This window comes from Equus caballus, chromosome 3 (assembly GCF_041296265.1).
Source record: "Equus caballus isolate H_3958 breed thoroughbred chromosome 3, TB-T2T, whole genome shotgun sequence".
Taxonomy (NCBI): domain Eukaryota; kingdom Metazoa; phylum Chordata; class Mammalia; order Perissodactyla; family Equidae; genus Equus; species Equus caballus.
This window is the reverse complement of record NC_091686.1, coordinates 94217393-94230454: the sequence shown is the minus strand read 5'-3', so window position 1 is coordinate 94230454 and position 13062 is coordinate 94217393. Positions and strand designations below refer to the sequence as shown.

The following is a 13062-nucleotide window of genomic DNA, read 5'->3' as shown; positions in this document are numbered from 1 at the left end:
TTTAAAGGTCATATTTGGTTGTTTTATTCAAGAATTATATAATAGGTTTAGTGTCACAGGGTTTTTTAAAAAGCACCTGCTCAGTGAATTATTTTCTTACTTGCATTTGTTTATTTCAGGAAGTATACATGCTGTCCATCGAAAGTCTGGCAGAAGTAACAGCACGCTGTATTGAGCAGCTTCATAAAGTAGCAGAATTAATTCTTCATGGACAAGAAGAGGAAAAATCAGCTCAGTACCAAGCAAAAGTTCTCATAAAGTAAATATTACTTTTAATTCTTATTTTTCCAATTTTATATATATGTGCCACTCAAATACACATACACATACACACACACACAAACCCTAAGCTACTAAAGATTCAGATTTCCAGTCAACTAATTACATCGTTCTATGTTATGTTAAGAAAAAGGACTCTTTTAAGAAATAAACTATGTTAGCAAGAATAATAATAATTAACTAAATTCCAAGAATTATTTATGAAGAGATTTAAGGGAAGACACACTAAATCATTCAGAGCTGTGTGAGTGTTTATTTTAATAGATCAAAGTCTTGAAAGTACAGACCTTTGAGGGTAATTACATTTTCAACATACCAACATAGAGAAAGGACACCTTAATGTGACATCTCAGCTAGCTTCACAAAAGTATGCAAACACACCCCCACTGTTCCTAGGGACTTATACCAACTTTGCATATTCTGAATTCTGGCAGTGATGGTCACTAATGTAAGCCAGTTCGCTGTGGATTGCATGTGTGTGCATATGTGCGGTCATATGTTATGTTCTTCAAAAAATAGTAGCTATTATTATTCATTTATCTAGTGAAATAAAAATGTGTAGATATGTAACTTTATATACGTGAAAATAGTTGGTATGGAGTGTTCATTACAATAGTTGGTATGGAACTGAAAAATGAGCCATTAACTTTTATGTGCATGGCTGTATATTGTGGTACAGAAAATTAGCACAGGTTCAAACAGCCTCTCATTATTATACAGACACAGGAGCCAAGATAAGAGCCTCCTAGAGGTAAATGCATACACACACACACACACAGGTTTCAACACACTCATTCACCTTGCTAGCTAACTGGTCTTTGCTTCTTATTGTATTTGGCATTGTAGATTGGGGAGCAAATTTCTACTGGAAGGACCTTCCAAAAATTTGATATTAGTGTCTTTATACTACCGATGGCATTTTTCCTCACTTGTCAGGATCTGTCATCTAGTCTAGATTTTCATATCTAGAAATGTGAAAATCAAAGATATTATAACAACCTCACAATCCTGACCTTGCTATGCCTAGAAAGAATATGTACTTGCCTCAGTGTTTAGAAGGAAGAGGAAAGGGCAAAAAGGAAGAATTTAAAATATTGAGGAAAACACCTAGGTACTATTTTATATTTGCAGTACTGATTTGAAAGAGAAGGGCTAAAGTTCAAAAGTCCCTGAGTATGGATAGCAGGACATTACTCTTAGCTGCTTTCTGATTCTCAGCCCTAGTTGTCCCAACCTTATCAAGCTGCACCAAGCAAAAGGTAATAAGGCTTCATGTTTGTCTGTAAAATAAATGCCTCTTCACGCACCTCCCCAAAATCATAGACAGAGTGGCTCTGGGCTGTCTCCTGGCCCTACTCCTGACCCTCTGCAGATAGTTTTGGATGGATAGATGGATGGGTGGATGGGTGGATGGGTGGATGGATGGATGGGTAGATGAGTGGATGGATGGATGGGTGGATGCGTGGGTGGGTAGGTGGGTAGATGGATAAAGCTCAACAAACCTGAATACATACATAGCTCAGACAGAACCCTGATTTATCAAAACAAAACTTACCTCTGCTGACTTCATTAGATCTTTAACATGTAAGGTTCTTAACTTGGAGTTACTGTTTTTCTAGTAGTGTTTTAATCACTATTCATAAAAGTCATATACACTAATTGTAAAAGAAAAATCATACAATACTGACATCGCTAGGTAATTAGATTGTTTTCAGTTTTTATCATCTGTAATATTATGACAAACATTATATTGGTTAAATATTTGTGTCCATCTTGCATTATTTTCTTGGAGTAAAGTCCTAGAAGTGGAGTGGCTGGAATAAACTTCGAGTTTTGATATAAGTCTTAAAAACATATCCTACAGGATCTTTATTTTGAGGCATCTAATAAAAACATAATCAAAATGTCGAGACACCTGAGTTTGAATCCCAGCTCTGTCACTTACTACTGCTTGTCCTAAGCAAGTTGCTTAATCTTCTTAACTGTCAGTTTCTTCATCTATAAAATGGGAATAACCACAAAACCTATAAGGTCGCTATAAAGATTCAATATGATTGTGCATATGAAAGTACCTAACATAGTACCTCAATGAATGTTCATTATTCTTTAAAAATGACCAAAAAGCTGGAGAAAAGCCAGTTGGCAAGAATCTTATACCCCTATACATGTGGGGCTCAAGCCTGTTATTTTCCTGCAAACACTTTTGACTCTAAAAAGATGTAGGGTGAGCTAGCTGAATATTCTTTAATTAAGCATGCAGAGAAAACCAGGATTAGATTAAACTGTGATTGAGAATCATGGGAGATTATTGAGAAAAACATTTCTGCAAAGCATCTTCAAACCATGTTCCTCTAAATGGAATGTGGTATTAATATCCGTCAATTGTCTTGGCAGTTAAATTATTTTACTTTATTGAAAATCTCCAAATCTCTTTTTTTGTTTTTCAGATTAACTACTGCAATGTGCAAGGAAGTGGCCTCTTTATCAAAAAAGTTTACAAATTCTTTAACCACTGTTGGGGTAAGATTATAATATGGATTCTTTCTTCACCTTTTTAGGAGAGATGGGTCTATGAGGAGCTGTGAGGAAAAGTAGAGCATGCAGTGCCTTTTTTGATAGCTCCACAAAATGGAAGCTCCGCCGGGATATTTGCTAAAACCAGGCCAAGAGCACCTTCTCTAACCACAGGCACCTCAGGGCTCTAACCTGACTGGGCTCCAGCCCTGAATTTGTCATCGCGGACATACAAGATGTTGAGTGGCTTTCCAAACCTCTCTGGGCCTCATTTTCTTTGTAAAAAAAGAAATGTCAAATGAAGGTTCCTTCTATTACTTAATGTCTGTTGTATGTAATTCAAGAATATCTCTTAAAATAATTAATCTTGAATATTCACAATCTTGTTGCCCTCAGAGGCTATTTTATAAGCCACACAAGATAAAAAGTTGCTTTTCTTTGTTGTATACATCAACTTTAACCAAAAGAAAAAATTTACCAATTGGCATAAATGTTTCTGTTCTCAAGGTAATAACTTTGAAAATTTCAGCGTTCATTTGGAGGTGTGGCTTCTGGTTGTTTACTTTAGATATCAGTCACGGTATATAGCCCCACCTTAGTGGGATTGGGGTTGAGGAGGCAAGTGGAAAATATTTCTTTTTAACCTTTCTACTTTTTCTTTTAAGGCCCTGGATGTAAGGCCAAATGTTTCTTTCCATGAGAAGCATTAGGTTTTACTTCCTGTTTTAGGTAGGGTGTTTTTTGGTTGCAAATGTATTCGTTTCCTAGAGCTGCCATAAGAAATACCACAAACTGGGTAACTTAAGAAAAAGACATTTATTGTCTCACAGAGGCTGGGAGTCTGAGATCAAGGTGCCTCAGGGCTGTGCTTCCTCTGAAGCCTCTAGGAGATGATCCCTTCTATTCTCTTCCAGCTTCTAGGAGCCCCAGGCGTTCTTTGGGGTGTGACGCCATAACTGCAATCTGTTTCTCCATCTTCACGTTGTCCTCCCTCCATGTGTGTCTGTGTCCAAATTTCCCTCTTCTTATAAGGACACTAGCCATATGGATTAGGGTATGACCAGTATGACCTCATCTTAATCAATTACATCTGCAATGACCCTGTCCCCAAGTAAGGTCACATTCTGATTTACTGGAGGTTAGGACTTCAACATATCTCTTTGCGGGGGACACAATTTGACCTATAACAGGAAGTAATAGAAACAAAGTAGTTTAGACAGAAAAAGGACTTTATTAAAGGCAAAGGAGGAATGTGAGCAGCTGTGGGGACCCGGCAGCAGAGATCATGTGCCCTCTCTCTAGTGTTGCTGTTAATGCGACTCAGCTACAGCAGTTCCCAGACCCCATGTCTCTCCATCCTTCCTGCTTGAGAAGGTTTGAAAGACTCATCAGTGTGGGTCAGATGTCCATCTTGGTATGACTCAGCAGTGAGTAGGGCTAGGGTCACATCATGTAAACCTACCTGGCTGCTGGGGTGTACCCGCCTCCCCCAAGCCAAAGGCAGTTCTCACAAGAAGCAGAAGTGATTATGGACCTGACCGTCAAGAGATGTGTGTCTGCCACAATTCTCTAAGTGACTCCGTTAATAAGGAGTGAGCTACATAACACCTACTCGTTCTGCTGTCAAGGAATCTGGCTCGCCTCTCCTATTTTGTAAGACGTCAGCTTTGGCATTTGTCTAATTTTAGTCCTTCAGCAATGGAGCTTCACTATATGCAAGCGGAGTGAAGCGAGAGGGAAGTTCATGGATATGATAGGCTCAATAAAATGCATTTGTGTGCTCAGTGTTGTCTAAGTTGACTGATACCCATGGGCTTTGGCATAACTGGTAGGTTTATAGAGAGGTGTGAGGTCTTACCAGGATGGGATGGTCTCGGTGATTCGGCTTCTCTAGGCTCTTGTCTAGCCTCTTCTCACTCTTCCCACAGTTCACTAGGTGGGAAACTGAGGCCCAGAGGGGTGGACTGATTCACTCAAGCCTCTCAATTGATCTCTCAGCTCCTAAGCAGCTGTCCATCAGACACAGCAGACAGAAAGCCAACTGTTTGGTTCTCTATGGTTGTCCAGTGACGAGGATGTATGTGTCTGCATGTGTGTGTGTTATATGTTCTATGTGATTCCTGTTATTTATTCACATTAGTGGGTAATGTTCATGGTATTGGTTTCCATTCCTTTTAACATATTGTATTCCGGGATAGTGCTCCTCACACCTTAACGTGCAAGCAAATCACCTGGAGATCTTGTCCCTGCAGATTCTGAGCTAGCAGGTCTGGGATGAGGACTGAGATTCTCATTTCTAACGCACTCCCGGGTGATAACACTGTTCCTGATCCACAGTCTACATTTTGAGTAGCAAAGTTCTGGCAGATGGTTGTGCACTTGAACATATATATATGCATATATACACACATGTGTACAAATGTTTGCATGCACAAAACCAGAAACACACAAACGATCATTTTGGAGAATGAAAAAGATAAGTCTAAAATAAAGTTCATTAAAATGCCATCTCACCACAATACCCTTCATCCTGTGCTATGATGAATCATTTTCATCAAGTCATTGTTTCTGTTCTCTGAAACAGCCATTATTCATAACTCGAAGTTAATGAGTGTATATTGCTCTCCAGACTCTATTTAAATTGCTTGCACATCTCATTGATTCTGAAAACCAATGTCATTTTATTGCCCTCATTTTGATTATATTTTAGAGGTTTATTGATAATCAAATAAACATGAAAGCAAATACCATAATGGATTTTCTGGTTACTTACTAAAATGACTGGGTTTTTAAAGAGGTTTTTCCCAAGACTCTGTTATAGTTTCCCCAGTAAGACATTACTTTGCCCTCAGTGGAGTGATGTCAATGAAAGTCGGCTGCTCTGGGAAGATATATTTCATTTATATCCTTTTGTTTACCATAAAGTCTTCTGAGTAGTGTAAGGGAAACCAGTCTAGTAAAATTGCTCTCTCTCTTTTCAGTCCCTTGAATTATTTATTGTCTAAGAGTAGATAGAACATTTTAGATAGAGAAGACTGTTGACTGAGAGATCAATAGTGGAAATAATAATAACGATGATACTAACACTAGCTCTCACTTTTTGAACATCTGCTTTGTATCAGGCACTGTATTCTGTGCTTTCCATGGGTTGTTCATATTTTGCAAACTGGAGTCTGCAGACCTGTTTGCAAGTTATGGTTAAGAATGTTTTAATTTTGCTGCTAATCTGGAAGACATACCCTATAACCAAATATCCATGCTTGCATTTAAAAGAAGAAAGAAAAAAAGACTACAGACTAGGGCTGGAATTAGGGTAGGCGAGTAAGGTACTTAATTCACCAGCAAAATTTAAGGTCCCGCCCCCCCCTCCCAAAAAAAGACAAAGAAATAACCTCAGTCATCTAGCTAGATATTTTAGTGCAATATTTTTAAACATCAAAATGAAGGCAAAAAAAATTATGATGAACAAAATACCAAAATTTTGAGTAAAGACAGGATTCGACCCTGCCCTTGTACAACTCATCCTCATTCATCTCACCTAATCTCAGACCTGCCACAAGCTGTAAATAGTTAAAAAAGGCCTAAGTTTAAATTTCTAGCTATGTGACCTGACATAAGTTACTCAACCTTCCTGGCCCCTGTTTCCTCATCTTTAAATTGGATTTATCATGGTACCTGCCTACCTCCTAGGATTTTTGTCAAAATTAAATGCAATTATATAGGGGAAGCACCAAATAGGAAGCCTGGTCTGTAGTAAGTATTCCACTTCTCCTCCCCTTCGTCTCTAAGAGATCCCTCAACAAAGCTGGTGTATCACATTTTATGTGTCAAGCTCTGTAGTGTGAGAATCTGATCTGTTAATTTCATCCTTTTGCTTCTGCAGAGCAACAAGAAGGCTGAGGTCCTTAACCCCATGATCAATAGTGTGTTGTTAGAGGTAAGTGGCCCCTGGAGAGAAAGCCCTTCTCTATCAAAGCAAATGTTGGAGCTACATTTTTTGGTCTTTCTCCCAGACAGCAAGTGTTACTGCAATCCTAAATCTTATCAGCAGTCTTTTTTGAGTACCTTTGTGCAGCTCAACCAGCTGTAAACCCGCGGGTGAAGCAACAATACCTAATTTTCAAGAATTCCTGATTGTAAAGAGAAACGCTAAGCTTGCATGTTATTTCTGTCGCTGTTTCCTCCAGCAGAAGCAGATTTCTGCCGCCAAGTTTGACACCAGATTTAACAGTGTGATTATTGGCTGCGATGAGAGATTCTTGCTCAGTGGTGATTTTTGTAAAAATGGGTGCTTCCTTCCATTCACAATAACCTATGATTTAGCTGGGTCTGAGCTCCAGACTGGCAAAAATGGCAAATAGGATGTTTAGCCTCTGCCCGTTCAGTGACCAGAGACACCATCCTCTGTGACTACTTGCTCTGTGGCCTGCCCACCCGCCAGGACTTTGTAGCATAGATATGAAGCGACCCTGACACTGCTGTGTCTTTGCCAGAAGCAGAGATGTAAGAGAGAGGAAAAGAAGCCCAGAGGCCTTCTCATTCCTGAGTCGTAGGCACTCTGTTCTATCTGTGGTTGGTGGAGGAAAACCTTCCGTAGCGGCCACACTATAAGAAACTGGCACATCTGTAGCCACAGGGCACCCGGCTGAAGCCACAAGTCTGAAGTAGCTGTCAATTACAAAAACTGGAAATTAGAAAACTTCAACTCAGGGAGGGCTACCCATATATTTATAGCAGTGTTTGTAGGAGTTGTGCCTTACTGCTAAGGAAAACTACCAAAGTACAAAAGTTACAAAGTGGTGGCACCCAGTGTTATTGTTTGGGACACAGCCACACAGAAGGGACAAGGAACTGTAGGGGCAGGTTCTGGAGGGACAGACACAGCTAAGAGGAAACCAAGGCAATCAGAGGCAGAATATGGAACAAGAAAATCTCTCGCCTGGCTAGCCAGAAGGCATGAGCAGATTAATGCACCATATCGGTCCTGAGGAATATGAGGTCAAATGTCGATTCATTCTCCCAATGGAAGTTTTCTCAAGTTTTAGTTACCTGAAACTTTAAATGGCCTCTCCCTCTAATACTGTATGTTAGGGCACCACAGAACATGAATAGCAACATCAAATATCCAAACCAAGCAGAAGGTACCAACATGCATGGGAAGATACTAGCATTCAAGGCTTGCCATGAATAATTGCACAATGACATCTCCAGTTAGCTTTATGTAGACCATTCTTGTTTATTCGTCTATAGATTCAGACAAACTAGAGCCTCCTTCATACTGTGCTTTTATTTCAGGGCAGTGGGCTTGACCTGAGAAAAGCATAGGCAAGACTGGACGTGTTGTGTCATAAATATACGCATATCGATGTACCCTAAAAGTCGATGGAAATGTCTTGCCTCATTTTGAGTGAATCCCTCTCTCTGTTAGTATAGATAACTGAGACTTGGATGTATTCTATCCAAAGGAGTGTGCTTACATTTGCTTTAAACAGCAACATTAAAAGAAAAATATTATAAAATATTGTGGGGTTTGAGGAGAGGGAACATTATCAAATTGGAAGACTTGTCAAGATTAAATCTGAAAATAACCCTTTAACCACATGTTTCTCCTCTCACAGGGCTGCAATAGCATGACATACGTACAGGACGCCTTCCAGCTGCTACTGCCCGTTCTGCAGGTTTCACACATCCAGACCAGTTGTTCAAAAGCACAGCCGTGACCTGGCCAGACTCCATCTAATTAAAGGAAATGGCAGGCCATGTTGCTTTGATATATATACCATTTAATGGGATGTTTCCTACACATCTGACCACAGATGCCCATTTGAGGACACTACAAGCAGTTTTGCACAGACAGTATTGAGAATGCAAGTTTAAAGAAAGTATCATTTCTCTTAATGTATATGGTTGTTTTTAGAAATAATTGTATTTTTCTTCATGTTAATTTAAACTTACATGGCTTTGTATTAATAATTTCCTTTAATCTAAAGTTCATTCACAAATACTCATTTCCATTTTCCTGGTCAAGCATGCTATATTTAGAAATTCATGGGCAGACCCAAGACTTTCTTTTTTTTTTTTTTTTTTCCCAAGACTTTCTTTTAATCCTTTAAATTTCCCATTCTTTTTTTTTTTTTTTTGGAGAAAGATCAGCCCTAAGCTAACATCTGCTGCCAGTCCTCCTCTTTTTGGTGAGGAAGAGTGGCCCTGAGCTAACATCCGTGCCCATCTTCCTCTATTTTATATGTGGGATGCCTGCCAAAGCATAGCTTGATGAGTGGTACCATGTCCACACCCGGGATCCCAACTAGCGGACCCTGGATCACCGAAGCAGAACGTGCAAATTTAACTGCTGTGCCACCAGGCCAGCCCCTAAATTTCCCATTCTTATTGTATTACTTTAAGTCAATTCTTACACCGAACTTAGTTTTGTTACACAGGTGTCATGGGTAAAGATAACACTACTTATAGGTTTTACCTATTATGGTAAAAGAGGAACATGAGTATCTCTTTATAGCCATTCATTGTCTAAACAAGGACTTATTGAGCTCCTACTGTGTGCTCACAATTGAGGAACGTGATCTCATCCCAGTAGGGACAGATATTCTGAAAGGAGGTTTATAATAATTCTTAAAATGCCTTAAAGTACTAAAAAATTTTCTAAACCTTAAAAAATTTGAACAAGCTAAATTAGTGGTTTTTAAAATGTTCTACCCTTCAATTTATTGTATTTTCCCACATTCCTTGAACTTTTTTATCCCAAACTTTATATATGGGGCAAAATATATATATGAAAAGGGGTACTAAAGAGTATTTAGCTTAAAATTGACTTCTTATGATCATAAGTACATAATAGCATAATTACAAAGCTTGGAAGTATTCAAATAAGAAACTAAAGGGATTTCAATCAGTAGACCCCAGGACTGCATTTTTACGTCTAGTACAGTTGAGTCAAGCTGTTCCAAAAATACACAGATCGCTCTCACTGGTAGCAAATACCGTCATTGCTTCTAAAGAACAGAAAATACTGATGTGTGAGTTGACTCACTGGTATGTTGATTGCTGAGAGGCTGCACAGAAGACCCTGTAGCCAGAAGAGGCAGAGTCAATGGGCACTCTGACTCCTGAGCTCCTACGTTCATTCCGGGTTGGAGTTCTGTATAATGCTCCTATTTCAGAGCCCCTCCTTACAGGCGCTGTCACAAGACATCTTGTCCAGTGGCTCTCTCCAGGTCAGATGAAGCCTCTCATTTTGCAAGGGTGAAAATGCCTCCTTCACGTTTCCTTTTATTCCCCTGATAGAGTAGATTGCCTTTGCCTACAGGCAAAGTAGGGGTATTTTAATATCCTACATCTTATTAGCATTTCATTTGTCTATGTCCTGTATTCCATTTGTGTAGCTCCTGAAACAGCCAAATAGAAAACATGAGAACAAATTATTTACAATCTAGAAAAAAATCCTCTGAGGAATCAATTAAAGATGGCTTTTTTTCTACTTGCTTTTTGATTGCCTGAAATGTTTCCGTTATTCAGTCTAGAGAACAATTATAGCTGATGAAAATGTTGGGTTGCCTCTCCATAAATCTTAGACTTATTATGTATAGAGCAAAGCAAAGGACTTCGATTTACAATTTCTTCACAGCAGATTTTTTAGTATCAGATAGATTTATAGACATTAACTGGAAATGTACAGAAACAAATAGTTTCAGAGGAGCTCGATTCCTGGAATTAGACTGTAAGCATAACTGCACCCATTTAATGCATAGCAAAATTTTAATCATAAAATAAAATAGAAATCTGTAAACGGATGAGAGAGAATTATTCTTTAAAAAGTAGTTGGCACTATTTACATTACATTTACATATCTTTTAATGGTAGACTATTGAAGGGTGCCAGGTGGAAACGTAGGCTGAAAGATGATTCCTGGGGCCTAGGTCCATGGTCTGTGAATTACGTTATTTAAGAGAGAATTATCTCTTAAAATATATCCGCTCTCCAGGATTGCTGTCTTTCAATACTGCTTTTCACCATCACTTTTAAATAATTGCTTCTTTGCTTTGCTTTAAAACCTGGCAAAGCACAGGACCCAGATCTGGGCAAATGTCAATCAGTTACTGAATGAATGATTTAGCAGGCTTCCTTTGGAAGTTTTCTATTCCTTCGATAATCCTTTACGTAAATTGGGTTCATTTCACTCTATGCAATTACCCTGAATGAGCATGCCAGTTTTTTTCTTACATCAAGTGCAAAATAAGTTCTGGTCTAAATAATGAATGTAGTCCTGTGCCTGTGCCTTATTAAATAAAAAGCATCAAAAGCATATTTCAAATTCAAAGCAAAATGCATCCAAGAAAAATTGCTTTGGGGTATGGATACACACAGCGCTAAAGGGCGAAATTGAGTCCCAGATCTGAAAGCAGAGGCCTAAGTTTAAATATTCTGTCCCACTGAGAACAGAAGTCTCTCTTTCTCTGGATCGCACGCTGGGCTGTACATCAAGCTTGTGATTCAGCGAGCAGTGTGACTAGTGAGGCAGCGGCAACACTGAGCTGGGATTGCAGCAGCCTCGGCAACACCATCCAAGGAAGCATGGAACCTGGGAGCTGCAGGGCTCATGGCGGGTGAAAGAAGCACCAGCCTCGGGTGGGCTAAAGGAAAGTGCTAAATATAGGGAGAGGTCTGAACCCAGAAATGAGAGCGTTTCCTGTGCATTTCCCACGTTTGTCCCAATGTGCCCTTATGTCTAGGAAGTCACCTTTCTGCACAGGTCAGCCATGCTGCGCTTAAGTTAGAAACAAGAGCAGACAGATTCCAATCATAGCCACCCCAGAGATCCAGGACAGAGCATCTCAGGGAGTAATTCAGCGAAAATGTGAAATAAACGTGTCTCTCTTCTTTCCTAAAAAACAAACAAATATATATAGTATATGTATTTGTATCTACATATGTACTGTATATTTATGAGTGTATGCTGAACAGATGGGGTAGGTCATAATACGCGATTTCAGTCTGTGTTTAATTTTATAAAAGCAATTATTCTTCAGCATCAAGCTATTTTTTGCAATGTAAAATTGCCCTTTGATCTTCCTCTTCAGCGTGCCCTACATTCTGATATTCAGATTCAGGCTTCAACTCAGCTTCTTCAATGATTGTGTCTGTAAAGGCACAGTAGAAGAGACCATGTGCCAATCCATCCCAGAACTGCAAGTATGCCTGGGTTCTGTAGGTGATTAGGATTCAAAAAGCCGTAGGACTGGATTCAGACCAGCCATTCTTCACTTAAAAGAAAAGATCATGTGGTTAACCACTTGTCTTATTTTTCTAGATATTTCATAACCTATTCAGGTTTGTGTTCATTTTCTATATGCTCGCCTATAACAGATGGTCCTCTGCACTATGTGCTATTAAATCTGAGGAAAGTCACCATTCTGTCCTTCTTTTTTTTTTTTGCTTAGACCCTGAAAATAATCTGAGTTATTCTACCCTTTGAGCATTTTACCTTCAGCAATGATTAAATTATTACAACCCAACAGTAAGAAATGTATTGACGGTTTTTCTGATATGTCTGGTGTCTAGGGTCATCATAGACTGGGATAGAAGCTGATCACGGAGGAGAATTTTGTGTTGGGATTTAAGCTACATTTACCTTTGTCTGCATCGGAGAGTATTTTTCTCTGCGTGAGCTGTCAGCCAAAAAGCAATAGGATTATATCTGCCTGTGGTCACTGCTGACTTACTTGACAGGCCTGTCTCTTCTGTTAGTCTCAAAGGAATTCTGTACTGCAAAAGAATAATAGGTACATTTCTTATATGCCTTCCACGAGCACCGAAGTTTAGGGTAATTCAAAGATGGTCTAGCTCCCTGCCCTGGGTGTCACCACTGGGCTTCCAGAGCTGTCATTTGGAGGAAAAAACCAGCAGAGAAGCCAAGGCCAGATGGATGCAACCTTGGCAAAAAACACAGCCGAGCCTCTGCCTTTGAGTCCCTGCCATCTTCATCCTTTTCTCTCTCAGGAGGTTTTCTTGGACAGTCATTAAGTGCCTCTCTTCCAGGATCAGCTTTTAACAGCCTGCCGCTCTTTGCCATCTCTTCATCTCTTTCTCTTTCTCTGTGTTTATACTCTCCTTCCTCCATTTATCTCACCAGAAAACGATCCACAAGATTTCAATAATAATAACTAATATGTATTTACTGTGTGCTGGGCACCATGCTGAGTATTTTTTACCCATTATCCCATTTAATCTCCATAATCACCCTGTTAATTAGAT

At 39.3% G+C, this 13062-nt stretch overlaps 1 protein-coding gene across 4 annotated transcripts in view; it reads left to right on the top strand.

The window, feature by feature from the left end:
- The window catches only part of FAM114A1 (family with sequence similarity 114 member A1), a 75750-nt gene extending 63534 nt beyond the window's left edge, over positions 1 to 12216 (top strand). For all 4 annotated transcript variants that reach the window (XM_023638224.2, XM_023638227.2, XM_023638228.2 and 1 more), the window contains exons 11-14: positions 120 to 259; positions 2727 to 2799; positions 6677 to 6730; positions 8412 to 12216. In XM_023638224.2, the coding sequence (XP_023493992.1) occupies positions 120 to 259; positions 2727 to 2799; positions 6677 to 6730; positions 8412 to 8513 (369 nt within the window). In that variant the 3' untranslated portion in view covers positions 8514 to 12216. The remainder of the gene's footprint in view (positions 1 to 119; positions 260 to 2726; positions 2800 to 6676; positions 6731 to 8411) is intronic.
- Positions 12217 to 13062: the final 846 nt, after the last annotated feature.